At 38.0% G+C, this 16,818-nt stretch overlaps 1 protein-coding gene across 1 annotated transcript in view; it reads left to right on the top strand.

Annotated features, from left to right (window-relative positions):
* Window positions 1-16,508, top strand: part of LOC139708182 (putative serine protease K12H4.7) — a 34,855-nt gene extending 18,347 nt beyond the window's left edge. The window contains exons 3-10 of the mRNA XM_071620157.1: window positions 518-654; window positions 2,257-2,352; window positions 4,371-4,512; window positions 5,629-5,743; window positions 11,971-12,160; window positions 13,097-13,190; window positions 13,766-13,971; window positions 15,294-16,508. Of these exons, the coding sequence (XP_071476258.1) occupies window positions 518-654; window positions 2,257-2,352; window positions 4,371-4,512; window positions 5,629-5,743; window positions 11,971-12,160; window positions 13,097-13,190; window positions 13,766-13,971; window positions 15,294-15,412 (1,099 nt within the window). The 3' untranslated portion in view covers window positions 15,413-16,508. The remainder of the gene's footprint in view (window positions 1-517; window positions 655-2,256; window positions 2,353-4,370; window positions 4,513-5,628; window positions 5,744-11,970; window positions 12,161-13,096; window positions 13,191-13,765; window positions 13,972-15,293) is intronic.
* Window positions 16,509-16,818: the final 310 nt, after the last annotated feature.

The following is a 16,818-nucleotide window of genomic DNA, read 5'->3' as shown; positions in this document are numbered from 1 at the left end:
TTGAGTATTGCATACAGGTGCAGTAGGCTGTTACGACCAAAGTTCTGACAAGCTAATTGACCAAAAGGGATATTTCTTTGGTTACTGTAATCATCCTGTTGCTCAGTGAAGCAAGAAGTGTGTGCAAGATGATGATTTTGGTGTTTACAGCTTTTGTAAAAAGATGTGATTGTCATCTGAAATTATTGCAAGATTAAGAGCCTCCAGCATGAGAAGTCACTAAATTCTGGTAAAAGGATCTTAAAATCCATCAAAATAATCAAATTGTTAACAATTTCAAAATGTACGTCTGTAATGGAAATTTTGTATGGCCGTAATTGTATGCCCGTACACAAAAAGGTTTAATAAATGCCTTCTGTTGAATAGAAAATGATTCTTTATATCTGCACTTCTGGGTTGTGTAACATCTAATTGAAATGATAAAGAATGAATTTGTCGGAAATTACCCCACATACCAGTGTATCATGTAATAAGGAAGAATTACTCACACATACTTTTACTTTCCCACTCTTTACAGAGACATTAGTGCGCAGAATCTCCAATTCCTCAGCAGTGAACAGGCCTTAGCTGATCTTGCCCATTTCCGAACAGTGATTGGCCGTGAGATGGGGCTGGAAAACAATCCCTGGATCTCATTTGGGGGGTCTTATCCAGGTATCATTGCTGGATGTCATTTGATGTGTGGAAGGCATTGGAGTGAGAAGGCAGTGCAGTGGACTCTCGTTATAACGAAGTCCTCGGGACCGGCAGTTTTCCTTCGTTATATCGAAATTTCGTTGTAACTGAACAAATAAACAATAAAAATACATAGAGTAGATAATCTGGCGGCCTGAATTTTTACTTTGCTGTAACTGGAATTTCGTTATAACCGTGTTCGTTATAACAGGAGTGCACTGTAGGCCTATGTTGTTTAATGCATGTTTCTAGCAATCATCAATTATACAGAGTGCAACTTTGTCTATAGCAAGGCATTTTCTTGAAAACTTGGAAGATGCCTATATTTTGCTCCAGGAGCATCAATGAACAGGCTTTGGTGGAAGTGCAGTTATTATGCCCTGGCAAGTGAAATCACGTCTTTCCTATTTTTGTCATGCAGCATGTTTCTGCAGAAAGTAACCAGAAAGTGTGTCTTTGAAAGTGGGACAGGCCAATCAATTTGTTCTAGTCAGTAAAGGCATGATATATCATTGCAAAAAAAAAAAAAAAAAAAAAAAAAAAAATCAGAATAGGATAACCAGAGTTTTTTGAAATATTTTCACAGCCAGAAAAACAGAAACTTCCATTGTTTCCAAACAATGTGCATGCATGAGGAAAACTGCAATTTTCAAAGTTTTTTGTTGTTTTAATTGTTTGTAAGTAAACAATAATGTGCATGTGCAACTTGCCTTTGTCTCTGAGTAGGCTGTGTGATTCTAGGTCAGTGGTGTAGGCAGGTGGGCAGGAGATCCCCCTGTGGGTGGATGTCATGTGACCAACAGTGGGAATAGAACTGTTGAGCAAGCATTTACACTTGCAGGAAACCTCAATAAAAGTGCTGCACTTCAAAAAACTTCACTTTGGAGGAGGGTTTTTCAATTTTATTTTTTTTTTTTTTTGCTCACATACTGGTAGTTGCACAGCAACTTCCAATTGAAAACTGCAATTTGGTGGCAGTGTAAATGCCCAATGCAACCTTTAAATAACATTTTACATGCTGTCTTGCATAACCAGAGTAATCTGGTTAGTGATAAGAGTAAAGAGGCTGAGAAAAGGTGGTGGAGGGAGGTGGGATTAAGGTGTGTGGAGGATGTGGGAAGGTGCTTAAGCATATTTCAGCTCTAAATCTGGTGCATATTAATATACATTGTAATCTTATTGTGATGAAAAAAGATTGTCTTAAAATATTACTTTTGATGGTTGGAAATTCATATATATATATATATATATATATATATATATATATATGTATATATATTTATATATGTATATATATTTGTTTTTTTTTTGTTTCATCATCTTTTTTTTTTTGGGGGGGGGGGGGGGGGCAAGGGTTCAATACATTGCAGCATTTCAAGATCAAGTGTGGCAGATCGGTTTAATATGACTATATGCTAGATTACCTCTGGGTAAACAGCAGGCTTTTCAAAAGATGTTCAAAGGACCAATGGCAGGTAGGGATCGGGGCTTCTTTTTGATGTGGTAGTTGGTTCTGTTTTGAGAAAGTATTGTGAAACATTGCATTGTTTTATATCCTTCGTAATTGTTTTAAATGCATAGGATCCTTGTCGGCATGGTTTCGCCTAAAGTACCCTCATCTTGTGACTGGAGCAGTTGCAAGCAGTGCCCCCGTGGAAGCACAACTTGACTTTCCAGGTTTGATCATTCTTATACTTGTATCAAACAATGTACGGATTTTGCATTCAGTTTCTTTAGATCTTTTCCATTTCTTACAAAGAAAGCAACTCTCTCCTCCTAGCACCTGGGATCTCCAGTTGTCAGTCTGAAAACTCTTTTTGCCTCAAGTGAGCTATTGCAGTCATTCATCAATTGGCATCCAGTGTGTGTAAACAATTTAAGTCTTCAGCATGTTCTTAAAAACCCTGTGATGTATTTTCACCAAGTTTAGCAGGCATCATCTCGAGGATGACAAAATCTCAATTTGTGTAAGTGTTCACAGTGGGCCAAGTTTGAGACCAATTTTGACATTTTTCACATTCTTGAAAATGCATGGTCAAATTTTCTCCAAACTGGCAGGTATTTTGGCTAGCGTGATTGGATACATTTTGTGCAAATGCCCCACTTTGGGCCCCATGAACCTCTAAATTAGAGAATCTTACAATTGTTTTTGTTTTTGTTTTTTTCTATGAAACCAGATATTCTGTATATGTAAGTCACTGTACAAATTAAATAAGGCTGTGTACTATCAAGTTTACTTCAGGTAAATCCTGGGATGGACCCCTTTTTTAGGGTGGAAGCAAAGTGGAGGCCAGTTTTCACATATCTTCTTTTTGAAAATGTATTATCAAACTTCCTGTAGACTTGGCAGGTATGTTTGACAGTGTGGTAGGACATGTGAATGGATACTGCCCTCATGGGCCCTGTTTCATAAAGCCAGAGACACAATGTCAGGTCCCATATTCAGTGTCAACTTCCAACCTGCAGCTTCAAGCTGTAAACGTTGATGCTGCATGATTGGCATCATAACGTCTCTGGGGCGATAGACATTGTCACAGGACATACTACAGTGGCAACTTATCATGTATACCATGACAACACAACCTTTATGGCCTACCTTAAGCTTCTCCATAATAGAGGCTCGAGGAGGGAGAGGACTTTTAGGGACAGATTCAATCCCCTAGACATGATGATATATGCTCAAAAGATATCGTTTCGTGCCTGCAGGAGTGGTGCACCTCGTAGACAGACTGAGACCAGCTTGATACATGCAACAAAGTGAAATCATGCTGTCCATCCCAGTCTGCAAGTATTTATTGCACTAAGATTTTATGGAACTGCTCTTGACAACAGTGCAGCTATATGCATGGCATAAGCCTGTCAACTGCAAGCAGAGTTGTTTGAAGGGTTATGCAGGTAATTTTTGGCCTGGGATATCAAGTAAATTCTACTGATAATGTAATGTATAAACATACCAGATTTTAATATTTATTTAGTTTTGAGTATGAGCACTACTGTTCATTGCAGTCGATTTAATCAATCAATGTCACCCAGCCCCTTAGTTTGATGTTTTAAAAGTTAATCTCAATCAAATAATACACAGAACACCACTGCATGAAGTGCTGATATGCTGACATTCTATTCCTAGTAGTTCTGACCACTGTGAATATTCTAGTTTCTAGAATATACTCTTAGTGGTGGGTAGCGTGTGTGTGTGCCGAGTGCTGTGGAACACTGTCCATTAGCATTAGTGCTACTGTACGTTACCCTCACAATCACGATACACAAATTGGCATTGACTTTGGAGGAGGGTGTTCAGTTCTTGACCATGCAGAGCAGCATGTGAAGGACCAAAACCTTATTACCTCCGCCAAGGGAGGAGGTTATGTTTTCGTTACCGCAGGTTTGTTTGTTTGTTTGTTAGTTTAATAGTTAGTTTGTTAGTAAGTTTGTCCAAAGAGCTTTTCCCCAGTGGTGGAGAGGAGAAAATCTCTTTGGGAAGACATCGGTGGAAATTAGCTGCTTGGCGGAGGTCTGCGCTCTCAGAGTGCTTTTCTAGTTCCCATAGTTTTGCATTACTCATGATTACACATAGTTTGTCAGTAGTGTGATTAGTTTGCTCAAAACTATGGAAAGTGATATGAAGTACACTGTGTGTATTAATCTAACTAAGGCTAATAATAGAATTTTACGTTTTGTATGTGCGTCTCTTTCAGAATACCTTGAAGTGGTGCGTGACTCCCTAGCAACCAGTCAGGTTGGATCACAGTGCAATGATGCCATCAGCGTAGCAACAAAAGACATTGAGCGCCTCATGTTGCATATGACTGGCTGGCAGGCACTTTCTAAAGTCTTCAAGTAAGACCCTGATTGAGAGGTTTCATGATGGAAGATGCCTGAATAAAGAGCAAAGGAATTCTCTTCAGAAAAGTTGATGACATGTAGATAATTAAGGCTGATAACGAAGGAAATGTGAAAGGGGTCTTAAGCTCAACAAAACATGAGACTATTACAAAGAAAGCTTCCTACATATCAAGTGTAATTAGTGGAATGCATGTATGAATAACCACAAGTGATATGTCAGCCTGCACAATTTCTGCTGATTGCATTCTATTTTTGGTGATATGAGTTGTCAGATCAAAAAGTGGGTGAAGTCTTGATCAGCAGTCCTCACTCATACAAAATTTAGGGAAACATGCCATGGTCTAAAATGATGGTTATTTGAACTTAAGATATAAAGATTGAATCATTTGACAATAAAGCTGAGAGTCCAAATTTCAATTAACTGCCTGACTTTTTGACACTGACTGCACATTAAGAAAACAATGACAGCTTGAAATACAAAAAAAGGGTTTCTAAATGCATATTAGAGCTTGATATAAGTGTAGTTCAAAGTGTAGTTCTTTTTCCTTATTCTGTAAAAAAAAATCAATAACCAATTAGTAATGGAGCTCACCAGGTTCCATGAAAATGTTTGACACATGAATGAAGTTTTCATATCATTATTGATCATATAAAGTAACGTTTAACAAGGACAAATGTACAGTTTAGTAGTAGAGGTGTACTGTATGTTTAAGCCAGGTTTTGGTTTTTGCCCTTCTTTGCCAATGGCAATAAGTTATTCAGTTGGCCCCAATTTTATATTCGCACATGTACATGTTGGTTTATAATGTCTTTGAACACACCCAAAATTTACTGCTCTATTTCTGGTAGAAATAGTGTGGCTTTGTTGGTGGTGAAAAAAAAAAAATAATACTCATATATTTTATGAAATTGAAGTAGAGATTATGCATGACAGCATTTCTCAAACATTATTATGAGAACAAAAACAAGACGGAAAGTTATTGTAGACACTGTGCACTGTTCCAAACTGCTCAAATTTGTTGTCTACAACAGAAATCTGGAGGTGTGAGCCTTCAGTGAACAGCAAGTAATGGATTAAATGTTGTTTCAAAGTTGTTGCTCATTTTGTAGCCTTTGCAGTCCTCTCAAGGGATCAGACATGCTGGATGTTGCAAACTTCTACCAAACCGTTGCCGGAAATTTTATGGGAATTGTGCAGTACAATAAGGACAACCGAGCATTTGAGGTTAGAAAACTATGATGCATGTATGTTGTTTATCCTCCATGCTGCCTCCAAACTAACACAGTGCTGTACAGCTTTTCATTGTATTAAGCAGGGGCGGATCCAGGAATTCCGCCTTTACAAAATTAAAGGGGGCACGTGTGCCCCCTCCATTTATTCTTTTTATTTCTTTTGTTTTAACAAAAAATAAAGTGGGGTGCATGCCTGGTGCACTCCCTCCTGGATCCGCTACCTTTAAGAATAGAAAGCTGTCATTAATTATTCAGTAAGCAAATGTTTTTCTGCTGTACATTGTTGTGAAAGGGGCAAATGAGTGACAAAAGACTTTGAGAGAGATGAGAAAAATCTTCACATTCCACCAATATCTCCTCAACATGAGGTAGGATTTTTGGGTACCTAGTCCGTATATGCTACGAGAGGGTGTTACGGCCTTTTCTCACTGACAAAAATTTTGCTTAACCCTGGCAGTTGCAATTACAGATCCTTGAGGGACACCCTATCGAAGTAGAATGGGTTCGGAAGTGACTACTGTTAACTATCACTTTCTGTTCTCTGTCAGTAAGGTATGATAGCCAGGCTGATGCTGTTTCGGTTATACTGAACCTGTTCTTCAGCATGGAGAGAAGGATCCCATGATCTATCATATCTGTTCTCACTGGGTTTTTTTTAAATGGGTGAGCCCCACTGATAGTACGGGCCTATCTAGCACTGCAAATTGGTAGGATTAGCACCACAATTGCGTTGCTAAGAACGCCAGTGAGAACACAACAGAAAGACATGTAGTAGGGCACTTAGGAAGCCAGCAGAAAGAGGTTGCACTGCAACCAGTCCCAGCCAAGACAGCCATAATGTTTAATTCCTTGACGTGATCATGATGAAGTCAAGCTATTTGATAACACAGACAAAATAGCTTGGATGTACTGTTTAATGGTCATCGCTAGTGGAAGTAGGAAACTTAGAAATAAAAAGCTTATATTGCATTGATATTAAGCAATATATTATTGGTAGATAGCTAAAAAGTGCTTTGTGATATCTGTTCTTATCTGTGACTCATTGCACACAACACTACCATAGTAGCTAGCTATTTGCATGTCTTCTGTTCTTGGGACAGTTGTTCGTTTATGGAGGCTTATAAGTGCCTACCAGATGACGAGATAAGAAGACGACAAGACAAGCTAAATACCGAGAAGCCGAGTTATTGGAACTAGGCAAGTCGACTTGTTTGGGTCAAGAAGTCACGAAGCCGAGTTATTGAAACTCGGCACGTTGATTTGTTTTGGACGAGAAGACAAGATGATGAGCTGTCGAAACTCAGCAAGTCGACTTGTTGGGGAAAATAAGACAATATGACGGGTTGTTGGATCTCGGAAAGTCGACTTGTTTTCGACATGAAGACAAGATGACGAGTTTTTAGAACTTGGCTAGTCTACTTGTTTGGGACAAGAAGACAAGATGATGAGTTGCCGAAACTTGGCAAGTCGACTTATTTTGGACAAGACAAGATGACGAGTTGTTGAAACTCGGCTTGTCTACTTGTTTTGGACAAAAAGACAAGATGATGAGTTGTTTGAACTCGGCAAGTAGACCTATTTGAGACAAGATGACAAGATGACGAATTGTCGGAACTTGGCAAGTCGGTTTGTTAAGGACAAGAAGACAAGAAAATGAGTTATAGGAACGCAGCAAGGCAACTTGTTTTGGATAAGAAGCAAAAAAAAAAGGTCCTTAAACATTTATTTTTTTATTCATTTTATCAATTTCAACATATATGTATTTTGACAGGATAACAAGATCAGCAGGTGAGTGCTGTTTTACATCAAGGTCCTGTACAATCCAACTATATAAATATAAATCATGTTACATAAATATAAGCATAAAAACCACAACAAACAAGCAATCAGAGTTGTGAGGAGCAAAACGTCTAGTTGAAATCAGTAGTAACCAGATCAATGTACGATATGACAAAAGAATATGATGGAAAAGGATATATTAACCCTATTCTAACTGGGGGGGGGGGGGGGGTCGGGGGGGTCAATTTGACCCCCCTCGACATTTCGCGCCGCGATTCCGCAACGCGCAAAGATTTTGCTGCGTCGTTTCATGACATTTTTCTTTGAAGTCTCCCGCATATTTTGAGACCAAATTTGCGATGTCCGGGTACACCGTTCTGAAGTTACATAATGTTTTGCGTATGCATGTCAACCCGAAAATGGCTCAAATTCATGATATCGTGTGCAAATCCAATGCAAATTGTGTTTTTTGGTTAAATTGATATAAATTAGATTATTTCAACTTTCAACCATTGAAATTAATCAATTTTAATGTAGATGAGCATGAAAAAGTGCCTGCAACAAATTTTGGCCAAAAAACAATAGAAAACAAAAGGTCAAAAAACAATGAAATACATAAGAAATCAGCAAAACAATAAAAAGCAAAAGAAACTGATTTTGATTGTGCTATTTTTTTTTACAAGAAAATTGTTCAATGTGTCTTGAGGAACTCTTACACAAAAATTTAGCAATCATTCAGTCTTTTCAATGGAGTTATAGGTGAAAATATGATTTCATGCGTAAATTTGCATAATTAATTTACTAAAAATAGAAAATCAAAATTTTTCTTTTGTATGACCATGTAATCTTGTAGTTGACATCCGGCTCTATGTTCAGGCAAAATTTTGCGGCGATCGCGCGATCGACAGTCGAGATCTGAAAGGGGGGTCAAATTGACCCCCCCACCCCCACTAAAAACTTGGTCTCAAATAGCCCAGTTAGAATAGGGTTAAAACAACAACAAAATGATGCAAGATTATATACACAATCAAACCATTAGGTGTACAAAATTAGTTTTAAAAAAGTACAACATCGTACTTTCGCGGTGAATAAAAAAATTACTCCGTTCTGGGGGTTCTTTAATGCTTAATTGTGTGTGATTCTAAGCTTTTCTTGTAACCATTACCTTCTTCTGTGCAAGGAAGGAATAATGGAATTATTATGGGATGGAGCAAAGTGATATGTTTGTTGGTTATTGATGTTTTGGCCTTTTCCGCGCAAAGCCCGTGTCGAAATTGTCCTGTTTTAGTTGTGTTTTGATGCTAGATTAGTTTTAATATTTTATTATTCTAAGCATTGCTTTGTAAATATTGCTATAATTCTCATTTTGAATGGAATTACTGGGGGCCGGGGATAATATTTTCATTGCCAACTGCCCCAAACGCTCCCCCGGCCCCCACCACCCTTCATGAGGAAAAATCAGGTGATTTATCATGAACACATATATTTTACTATTTCTGAAACCTTCGGGGATGATTGTACATACCACCCTCCCTCCCCCCCCCCCCCCCCCCCCCCCCCCGCTATCTATGCCCCTGCTTGATGGGGAGGGGTGCTCTGGGAGTTATGTTTGCGAAATATGGTATTGCTGTAGAAGTAAGGGAAAGACCATAATACACATAAGTGACAGGTTTATGAACTGAGCTGCCTTCTCCCCTCCACCTCTGTAAATCGATCTATAAGCTTGACTCTGTTATCTTTTTTTTTTCTAGTTCTTGCAGCTTGTCAAAAAAGTTAGTGCTAGTGGCCGTAGATAAATATGCCCTCTCCCAAGTTCTCCCTTGGTAAATCAATGCTATGTGTTAATATCACATTGTGTTGAGAAATGCTTATGATATTACTTTTTGTCAATTGTTGTTTGTAGGTTGAATAACTCACAAACCCGTACTTAATGATTCTATTTCAAATTTCCAAAGTGAATGGCTGAATAGTGCCGGTCTTTGATTTGGTTTTAATCCCAATTAGTTGTATAATTTATTTTCAGTTTTTTTCCCAAAATTTTAAAATCTCAAATGAAGAAGCTTGAAGAGAAAGGCATATAGGTACGTATTATTTCACTGTCGCAATTTATTCATAGTTTAATATAATTTCAGATAGTTTCAGATGCTTTAAAGAGCAAGTTGCTGCCTTCCGTCTGTCAAATACGTATTCCAGCATTATTCTTTTCCATGATAACAATTTGTGGAAAATGGCAAATAGCTTAAAAATCAGGAAGGATATCAATTTTCCCAGACATTGCTGTCGTGTGGAAGAGAAACTCAGTATGCAAATCCACGGCGCAATGAGGTTGCAAATGTCGTAAAGAAATCTGTGACTTGCCGAGTTTCAACAACACGGCTTCTTGTCCCCTTGTCCCTTGATTTCTTGTCCTAAACATGTCGACTTGGAGAGTTCCAACAGCTCATCATCTTGTCTTCTTATCACCCAAAAGTCAATTTCTGAGTTTCAACAACTCGTTATCTTGTCTTTATGTACCAAACAAGTCGACTTGCCGATTTTCAACTCGGCCTCTTGTCCCAAACAACTTGTCATCTTGAATCTTGTCCCATACAAGTCTACTTGCTACATTCTAACAGCTCGTCATCTTGTCTTCTTGACCCAAACAGGTCGACTTGCCGAGTTTCAATAACTCGGCTTCTTGTCCTCTTGATTTCTTGTCCCAACAACTTGTAATCTTGACTTCTTGTCCTTAACAAGTCGACTTGCCGCCTTCCACCAACTCATCATCTAAACTTCTTGTCTCAAACAAGTCAACTTTGTGAGTTTCAGCAAAAGGTAATCTTGTCTTCTTGTCATAAACTAGTCGACTTTCTGAGTTCTTATAACTCTTCTTCTTGTCTTCTTGTTCTAAACAACTTAAATTGCCGAGTTTTAACAACTGGTCATCTTGACTTCTTGTCCCAAACAAGTCGACTTTCCGAGTTCCAACAACTCGTCATTTTGTCTTTTTGTCCCAAACAAGTCGACTTGCGGAGTTCCGACAACTCGGATGCTTGTCTTCTTGACCCAAACAAGTCGACTTGCCGAGTTCCAACAACTCGTCTTCTTGTATTTTTGTCCAAAGCAACTCGACTTGCCGAGTTTCGACAGCTCATCATCTTGTCTTCTCCTCCCAAATAAATCGATTCAACAACTCGGCTTCTTGTCTTCTTGACCCAAACAAGTCGACGTGCCGAGTTCCAACAACTCGACTTCTCGGTATTTAAATTGTCTTCTCGTCTTCTTATCTCGTCATCTGGTTGGCACTTATAAGCTTCCGTATTCGTTTGCTCAACTGAGTCTCTCGAAGCCTTGATAGTCCAAGATTAATGATAGCTAGTGAGAACAGGCGCAATTTTCTTAACCCTGGCTGCCTCAATAGTACAGTTCTAAATATGCAAGTGAGAAAAGGGGCTAAGGATAGTCCGGGGTTAAGGATAATATGGGGCAAAGAAGACCAAGTGAAAAAAGGGCTGTAGATATGGGCATAATGTGTGAAGGTCAAAGGTCACTGAACTTTGGCCAAATATGGCATTTTTAGCTGCAGCTTCATCTTGTAATAGCCAGTGATAATATTATATGAATTGGATGGAAGGGCAGAAATGAATAGACAATTATGAAATGATAGCAGTCAAGTTAAAGTTTGGTGGTCACTGCTCTTTCACCTCAAAAGTCATTTCCAGTCATCATTTAAGCTGGTAATATACAGTGATGATATCACTTAGTGGACAGGGTAGAGGAAATAAAAATGACCATTATTTCCATGAATATGATAGTTATGGTAGGTCAAAGATCAAGGTCAATTATCACTGCACTTCAGGTCAAATGTATCTCCCATATGTGGCCCCCAAAGCCACCTGAATAAGCTAAAATCACATGGTTGATAGTCTGTAAGAATTTAAGGAAGGTGAACTTGCAATAATCAGGTGAGTGCCAGACCCCTAGATCTCTTGTTTTACTCTTAGTATGGAATACAGCAGGTATGCTCAAAGTGTGTGCCAATCAGACCTTTTTGATGTTAAGTAGGAATCAGTCCACCAGCTTCTTCCATTTGTGCACAATCCAATCTGAAATTTATTTCCTGAATATGTTTACATATCTGTTCATTTCTTTACCAATAAAGACATGATTACACCATCTGTGCGTCAAAATTTGAGAGATTTCATACTGTTTTGGGGTATGAGCTCAGGAATTCTTCTTAATTTTATTTACCCTTTTCCTGCAGAGGGCATACTGCACTCAATCAAAGATAAACCTACTTTAACATTGCTAAAAATTTTATTGTGTGGTCTTGAAATAAATGTCATAACTGCATCTTTATATATATATATTGTTTTGGTGCACTATGAGGAGCCTATTTTATTTTGAGGCTTATTTGTGATGTGTAAGCAAGTACCATGATTTTTCATACTTCTACTGCAGGGTCCAGCCCCAAATATCACCATTGACACACTGTGTAACATCATGACCAACTCATCTGTTGGTTCAGAGCTTGAGCGCTATGCAGCAGTGAATGAGCTGGTCAATAAGGGAGAATGCATAGATGTCTCTTACAGCAAGATGGTATCTCAGATGAAGAACACATCTTGGAACAGTGAGGCTGCTAATGGATGTAAGTGGCAAACTGAAACTCATCAGCATGTTTGCTTTTCAAGAAAGTGCAAGTATTTCTCTCTTCACATGAGCAAATAATAACATCAAAAGTCAGTTGTGAAAGACAAAGATAATGAATTTTCATGAGGAACATTTCATGGGAACATTCACTTTGACACCATTTTATGCTTAAAAGATGACCACAAAATGGCAACCAAAAATCAGAGTCGGATTTGGCACCCTCAAAAGAGGATAGAACAATTAATTTTCTTTCAAGGAAGTACTTTTTAAAGGAAATACTGCTATTTTGAATTCTGATGGCCATTTTTAATATCTCAAAATCCTCAGGAGTGTAAAATTTGCATCATCCAGATTCAGATTCACTTTTCGTTTAAATAGGGTAAACCATCATATTTTTCAATTTTTTCACCATTTCTGAGGAACTATAGGGGTATTTCAATTTTACAGCAGGAGGCTATCTTGAATAACTCAATATCAGCACCCTTGCAATAGGTTAAAACCATTTTTTCCCTATTTTTCACAATTTATCTGGAAATTTATAGGAATTTCAGATTTTGACATATTGATGACCATCTTGACTTTATCAAAACCCTCAAGGATGCAAGAGTTGCATCATCTATATTTGGATTCAGCATCTTAGAATAGGGTTTATCCAATTTCTAAGGTGCTGAGTCCAAATCTTACAACAAGTGGTGATAAAACAAGGTTCGGCCCAAAACTGCTTTGGCACCCATATTATTTTGGTGATTTCATTCATTGCATTTTTCTGAAGAGATTTGCCTGTGAACATTTCTCTACAACTCAGAGACCAAAATATTATGAAGAGATTTGAGTGCTGATGAAAATATAATTTGAGTTGTGAAATCAATACATTGAAGAACTTAATAAAGAAGTTTCAGATGTGAAATCACAAGCCCATGTTTCCTGTTAACAGTGAGGCAATGGACATATCAGACATGTACTGAGTTTGGATTCTACCAGACATCTGACAGTGCCAATCAGCCATTTGGTAGTCACTTCCCACTCAGGTAAACAAATGGTTACAGAAAGAATACTCACAATAAAAGTTTCTAATTCCAGCTTTACAGTTGACTTGAGGCCAGTGAAATATGTTGATCTTTCTCCATTATCTGTTCTCCTTCTTTTGTCCATTACATGTCATACATTGTGCATCTTCAAGAAATGTACTCATTTTTCATTCAATTTAAATTCATGGTTGGATTCTAACTTAACTTGACAGGTATTATTCCCAGCTCCTGGGGATGCAAAGTCGTTCATAATGCAGAGTTGCTCTCCATACAACCCAAAGGCACAACCTGAATGGCCCGAACTGCGTGATTACAAAATCTCTGGATCCAGAAGCAGTTCAGCCAAGTTATAGTGCATGTATATACTATTATAAGAGTAAAGAGTTAAAGATATGGCTTCAGTAGGCTACAGGTAGGAATGGATTCTAAAGTTAGTTTATGTGTCACATGGTAAAGTGCAGAGCATGATTTATTTAAGAAATTTCTATTAGGCTATAGTCAAAGAAACTGTTAGTACTGCTTCTCAACCAAATGTTGTATGCAATCTTAATAATGTCTGTCCATTTTCTCCGCAGTTTCTCCATCAAACTCTGTGAAGACGTGTATGGGGTGAAATTTGGTAAAGAGGAAAACCAGGCAGGTGTCAATTCTACTAATACCAACTATGGTGGAAGGGAGATTCAGGCCACAAAGATTGTGTTCCCTAATGGCTCCATTGACCCTTGGCATGCACTCGGCATAACTGGTTCCACAGAAATGTACACTGCCATCTACATTAATGGTGAGACTTCTACCACGAATTATAAGTTGTTTCAGTTCTCATCAAGATTTTAACATAGCCATAGATTTTCTATGGGATCCACCATGCTTAGGCAGGCAGCAAGGTAATTTTAGTGTGGATTTTGTGGTCATCTCTTGCATTGTGGCCATCTGAATAAACTCACTATGATATAAATTACTTTGTTTTAAATGAGAAAAGGGCAAACTGGGAATATATAGAGATTTATAGAGCATCACCGCAAAGGGCTTTCAGAGAAAACAAAATGCCATAGGAGGTTACCCACTATGACATCGTTGGCCGTGCCCGCGCTATCATTCAGGACAACTTGAGTGTGTTGCAATTGAGTTGTGTGTATATAATAATGGTGTGGAATGAGCAGTAATTAGGGGGATTCTGAGTGGAGAATTGAGGAGGAGCTTTGACCACCATAATAACGACAATTGAGCTTAGTTGTGGCTGGAGTGGTTGACACAGATGCTGTTGTCGGAGATTGGAGACAAAGTTTAGGTTGTCGGCCTGTCTGTCCGTAATCAATTTTCTGGACTAGGTAACTTCAAAACTGTTTGAGATATCCTAATGAAACTTGGCATATGTATGTATGAGAGGACGAAGTTGTTTCTATCAACTTTTTGGTGCACATGCTCAAGGTCAAAGATCAAAGGTCAAGTTCAAATTCTTAAAATGTCACTATTTCCCCCTTTTCTATGCAATCCCTGAAGGTATTTCTTAGTGTATACCTTTATTACCAGATAAAGATTCTCTAGGGAAAGTTTTTGGCCATTGGGTCAAAGGTCAGAGGTCAAGTGAAAATGCAAAAAATTTACTTTTAACCCTAGAAACAATGATTCTGTAGGAAAAGATATTAGCTAAGGGGTCAGAGGTCAAGTGAAAATGATAGAATGTCACAGTCTTTCCCAATAGTTCTAAAATCTATGCTCAAAGTATTGTCATGAAAATGGATTTTACCAGTAAGTGATTATTTTGAAGAATGTTGGGTCAAAGGGCAAGTAAAAATTCTCAAATTCCCAAATACTTGCTTGTAAACAATTCAAGGAAGGTAAACACTCAACACATTTAACACTCAACACATTTGTGACAAACATGTCATTTCAATTTTTTTTTTTTGCCAGTTACACAGTATGTGAAACTGTAGTCTCTCTTTGTCAAGACATACTCTAGACCTATTGGGAGAACCATGTGATATGGAAGAGTCATACCAGTTGCAGTAGCAACATTTGTAGTTTGTCATGTTCTTGTGTGATGTATTTTTCTACTGTAAAAAGACCTAAAATATTTTTCTCTCTTTACTTCTTGTGTGGCAGGAACGGCCCACTGTGCCAACATGTACCCTTCTTCCCCGGATGACCCAATTCAACTGACTAATGCAAGACTTCAAATTAGGGACTTAGTACAAAAGTGGATTTCAACAAATAAAGATTAGACAGTGAGTCTTTATTATGTTGGTGATTAGCAATTCTGGCCATTTTGAGAAAACCAAATCCTTATTTTTTTGTTTTTGTTTTTGGTTTTATATCAAAGAATTTATGTTGTCAAAAAGCACTCATATTGTTGTCAGAATCATTGGAAAGTAATTTCAATATGTATTTATCAGAGAAAATGTAAATTTCAATCTAAATTCATTAAATAAAATTGATTTACTGTACTTACACATGGAAATACAGTACTGTACATTGTCATTTTAGTCATGTTGTATTGTTCATTGTCACATAATCGGGTAGGCTCGGGCAGAGCGTTTCTTACCCGATTAAGTGTAGTACCCGATTAACAGAAGAACATGTCTCATTCACAATTGACACTCACAATGTGTATGTACATGCATTGTACACTGCACCAAACACCTACACTGTGTGCTTTTGCACGGCACATTATACATACCTTACACTTGCTCAGTCACGAGCAATAATTTACACTCTGTTTATGGACAAATATGTCTTCAGAAAACTGTTGTTTGACTATAGACTCCTCGCTAACACGCAGGCGTTTTCTGATGAACACGTCTCTTTGCGTGCACTAGTCACTTAGAACGTCGGATTACTTTTCAAGAAGTGACTGGGGAAAAGCAAAATTATGGAGCTGGTGCATGGCCTGATTTTTGTTGCAAACTTCTCGTATTGTGAATGTTGTTGCGGAGCAAGGGAGAAGCGCAAGTGTGTTCAACTCCTGTCTATCTATGCAATTGTGAGTACCAGCTACATGTGTAATGTTCGTTTACGTGTGGCAAGTCGATCTATACTGGTACATGTGTTTTCATGTTGAATCACTCCCCAAATGATCGGTCTTCTTTGCAAATTAGGCAGAGAATACGATTAGCCATGGAAAATTTGACATTCGTGATTTTCAAAGTTTTATATCTGCAATAAAATGTGGATAGAAATTAGATTAGAAGAACATTATTTTCCCATTTATGCAGAGAGGCAACCCGATTATCAGGTAATTTTAATGTGCATTGGAACTAATTTTGACGTTACTACCCAATTAAATGGAGTATCCGTTTAAGCGATACCCGATTACGCGGAGAGTACGGTGTATATACAACGTGTATATATATATATATATATATATATATATGTATTGGTCTTTCAAATAGCTGTCATTATTGGAATAGACTTGACTATAGAATGTCACACCAATTTTGGTGTTCACCCATGGGCAGAACATGCTTACCTAAACAAATGTCAGTTGAGAGATCGTACATGTAATGAATATTAAAATATGGACATATACAGTACAGTTAAACTCGCATAAGTCGATCTTCTCGGGACTGAGCAAAACACATCGACTTAGGCGATTTTCGACTCGTGCGTAAGTCGAAAAAAATCGACTTAA

The sequence above is a fragment of the Diadema antillarum genome, unplaced genomic scaffold (assembly GCF_040938485.1).
Source record: "Diadema antillarum isolate AM-2024a unplaced genomic scaffold, OU_Dant_1.0 seq00001317_RagTag, whole genome shotgun sequence".
In the NCBI taxonomy this organism is placed as follows: Eukaryota; Metazoa; Echinodermata; class Echinoidea; order Diadematoida; family Diadematidae; genus Diadema; species Diadema antillarum.
This window is presented reverse-complemented; position numbering and strand designations above follow the sequence as displayed.